Consider the following 3492-nt stretch of genomic DNA (forward strand, 5'->3'; position numbering starts at 1 on the left):
AAAAAAAAAAAACCTTATAAAGGGCAAGAGATAAAAGAAAGCTGAAGAAAGAACAAGGTACTGGAACCCAGCAGATGTGGAGAGTAGAAGCCTGCACAATGACAGTAAGGGATGGTTGTGGAAGCCAGCAGCTCAAACTTAGTCAAATGCTAGGAGAGAGAATGCAGTTCAACCCAGAAGAGACTCTAGGAAGACAGATGTCTGGAGAGGCGATGCAGCTGTCACTGGTGTCCCTCCTGAGGATGGTAATTATGAGGGTAAGAACCTTTCTTTAGCAGCACTCAGGTGGCTGCCTGGAGATGGACAGCAAGGACAATACAAGTTAACCCAGATTCCAGGCTCTGCTAGATGACACCATGAACCAAGTTGAAATGATTCTGGGACATCACAGAATGACAGCCACTCTGACCTCAAGGCACACACACAAATATCCAGGTGCGGCTTCCTGCTTCCCGTTTGGAAGAATCACTGTGAAGCCAAAGCCCAGATAAACCAAACCCATCCCACTTATGCATGGTTCCAGTCAGTGCTTATGAAACAGAAACTTTGATTTGACTTTTAGAAGCCATGACGGGGTTCAAAGACACAAACTGAAGAATCGTTTACTGGAAGAATTGTAAAAATTGTTCCTGTATGATGCAGTATTGTACTCAGAGGCGCCATCTTGAGACAACATTTAAAAGCCACCACTCATTTCATACCTTTGAAGCTGCTCCTGTAACTGATCTGTGACTTTCACTTTGTCCAATAAGTTTTGAATTTCAGCTTTCTGTCGATTGATAATTTCCCTGTACTTTGATAACTCATCTTCAGTTCTTAAGCGTTCATCTTCTAGACATTTTGCCTGCGAAATGATCACAGTCAAACTAAGCACAGATCGCCCGCCATGCTCCCTCAGAGCTCTCTCAGACAGGGTGGACACAGGAGTAACCTGAGACAAATGCTGCTGTGGAGAAGACAGGAAGCTGCGTGGGTTCACCAACTTCCTGTCTCCTTATATGAACAACTCCTCCCCACCCTGCAGTGAACACCTGACAGAACAGGACAGACATACAGACCCTGCGTACTGTGCTGTGGTCTCAACTCAAGGTGCCTGCACAATACCCTACTTCTACATAAATGACTGGCACATGGAGATAGCATGAGAATCCTAAGGGGGAGATTACTCCAACCACAGATTATAAACATGAAACTCACTAACACTGTTAGAAATTACTATTAACTACAGGCAGAAGTAGTACTTTCGGCCTGCTGACATAAGGGTGCTATGAGGGCCACCCATCCTGCCACCTGCTCTGCTATCCTTAGTGCCAAAGTCCAGATGTTCAAGGTACAGATGCTGAAGTATGCCATGAACAGGGATGTGTGGCAAGCACTTCCAGTGACTACCATCACTTCAGCTCAACAAGAGTGAGTGGCATGCTGGAGCCGTAGCTCAGTAGTTAAGGTGGATCCAAAGGACCCCAGTTCAAGTTCCAGCTCCTGCCTGATGGCTCCCAGACATCTTAACTGTCATAGCAGGGCAGTGGTGGCGCATACCTTAAATCCCAGCACTTGGGAGGCAGAGGCAGGTGGATTTCTGAGTTCGAGGCCAGCCTGGTCTACAGAGTGAGTTCCAGGACAGCCAGGGCTACACAGAGAAACCTTGTCTTGAAAAATAAAAACAAAAACAAACAAAGAAAAAGAGTGAGTGGCAGCATAAAAAAAATGCTAGTCTTTTCCCTAAGTTCTTTTATTTTGAAAGATTTCTAAGTATTGCTTTCTGAACACCTCAAACAGCAGAGTGAACAAGAGTGCTCTTCCCACCTGAGTTATACTGAGGAACTGCATACCTTCGTTCTCAGTGTCCGCAGTTCATCCATGCCCTCCTTAAACGTCCTCTTCAGATCTTCTAGCTCCTTTATTTTGGCATGATGCATCTGGAAGAGACACAAATCCCTAGAGACACAGGAGCACTAGCAGTATTCTGCCTGGTTTTTCTAAGAAGGCCTTAGATGTGGACAGTCACGAGGGCTCCGCCTGCTCCTATTCCTGCATCACAGCTCAGCAGATCAGGATGCATCAGAGAGTCCGGCAGAACCAAACTCACCTCCAGCTGGTCGGATTTCTCTTGCATTTGTTTTTCAAGTTCTCCTTTTGTGACTCTGAGCTTTGCATCAAGCTCGTTTGACTTAATTTCTTCAGATTCCTAATGGAAAAACAATGAAAAACACTTTTACTTTGAAAATAAACAAAGCTTTGCTATCAGGTTTACTAGCTGTGCACAGATTATGCAGCTAAAACTGGAGACAATATTGAGGACTGTAAATGTTAACTGAGCAGCAACAGGAACACTGCACTCTGAGTGGACAGCAGAATCCAGTGTTTTCTATGACTGTTCCATGGAGGCCAGAGGTAACACCAAGCCTCTTCCTCAATTGCTCTCCACTTTATTTTTGAGACAGGATATCATATAACCTTGAAATGATTGACTTGGCTCGACTGGCTGGCCAGCAAGCTGCATGGAGCCACCTGCCACATCTCTCTTCACTCTGACAAAGCCAAGGTTAAGGGTTCACACTGCCACACTCAACTCTGTATGTGTGAGCTCAGGTTCTCATGCTCACCCGGCAAGCATTTCCCCACCAGGCCGTTTCCCGACCTTGAACTGCAGGGACTTCAACACAGGAACTAACTTGCGTTTTAACTAACTGCTTAAGAAATGCACATACACTGCACAGTTGGCAGCTATGGAAAGTGTATGAACACAGAGTTCTGATAACTGACTTATTTCACAAAGAATACATACCTGATATGTTTTTATCATATCCTGACAGTTTTGCCGAATCTGCTCAGCTTCTTCCTTTGCCTGAGTTAGTTTTGTAGTTGTTTCTTTGAGTTTATCTTTGGTTTCCTACAGTGGCAACGTGACAAAGACAACATCAGCCACAGTGAGGTAGAGGACAGTGAGAGCAAAGAGGTCCCCGCTTGTGAGATTCAGTAATACGAACCACAGGGAGGTGTGGCCTTGTGGTTTCAAAGCTCCCCCTTCCTGATACCCAAGGATCCATGTATTCTCAGTCCCTCTCTAGCACCATGTCTGCCTGCAACTCCACCATGCTTCCCACCAAGACAATGATGGAATAAACCTCTGATGTAGTCCCCGATTAACTATTGTCCTTCCTAAGAGTTGCTGTGGTCATGGTGTCTCTTCACAGCAGTGGAAACCCTTACTAAGACACTGGTGTAGCATTAGACTGGGGGCTAGGCAGAAGTCTAACAGTTTACTTGTTTCTGACAGGGAAAAATGTCTAACAGTGCGAATGACAGACAGTCTTCCCCAGAGTCCCCTAACTGACTACAGCACTTAGAAAGCAGAGTGTTCTATGGTTCCTCAAACAGCCCAGAGATCCTCTGCTTGTGACTGTGACATCCATTGAACGACACTACTAAACATGCCCTCTGCTGTGAGACTGCTCAAACGGCAATTCCTTTTTTTTTTTTTTTTTTTTT

At 45.3% G+C, this 3492-nt stretch overlaps 1 protein-coding gene across 4 annotated transcripts in view; it reads right to left on the reverse strand.

Annotated features, from left to right (window-relative positions):
* Window positions 1-3492, reverse strand: part of Ccdc186 (coiled-coil domain containing 186) — a 36349-nt gene that overhangs the window by 11107 nt on the left and 21750 nt on the right. For all 4 annotated transcript variants that reach the window (XM_031390792.1, XM_031390790.1, XM_031390791.1 and 1 more), the window contains exons 8-11: window positions 2789-2893; window positions 2090-2188; window positions 1833-1919; window positions 702-844 (exon numbers count right to left, since the gene is read on the reverse strand). In XM_031390792.1, coding sequence (XP_031246652.1) covers window positions 702-844; window positions 1833-1919; window positions 2090-2188; window positions 2789-2893 — 434 coding nt within the window. The remainder of the gene's footprint in view (window positions 1-701; window positions 845-1832; window positions 1920-2089; window positions 2189-2788; window positions 2894-3492) is intronic.

The sequence above is a fragment of the Mastomys coucha genome, unplaced genomic scaffold (assembly GCF_008632895.1).
Source record: "Mastomys coucha isolate ucsf_1 unplaced genomic scaffold, UCSF_Mcou_1 pScaffold21, whole genome shotgun sequence".
In the NCBI taxonomy this organism is placed as follows: domain Eukaryota; kingdom Metazoa; phylum Chordata; class Mammalia; order Rodentia; family Muridae; genus Mastomys; species Mastomys coucha.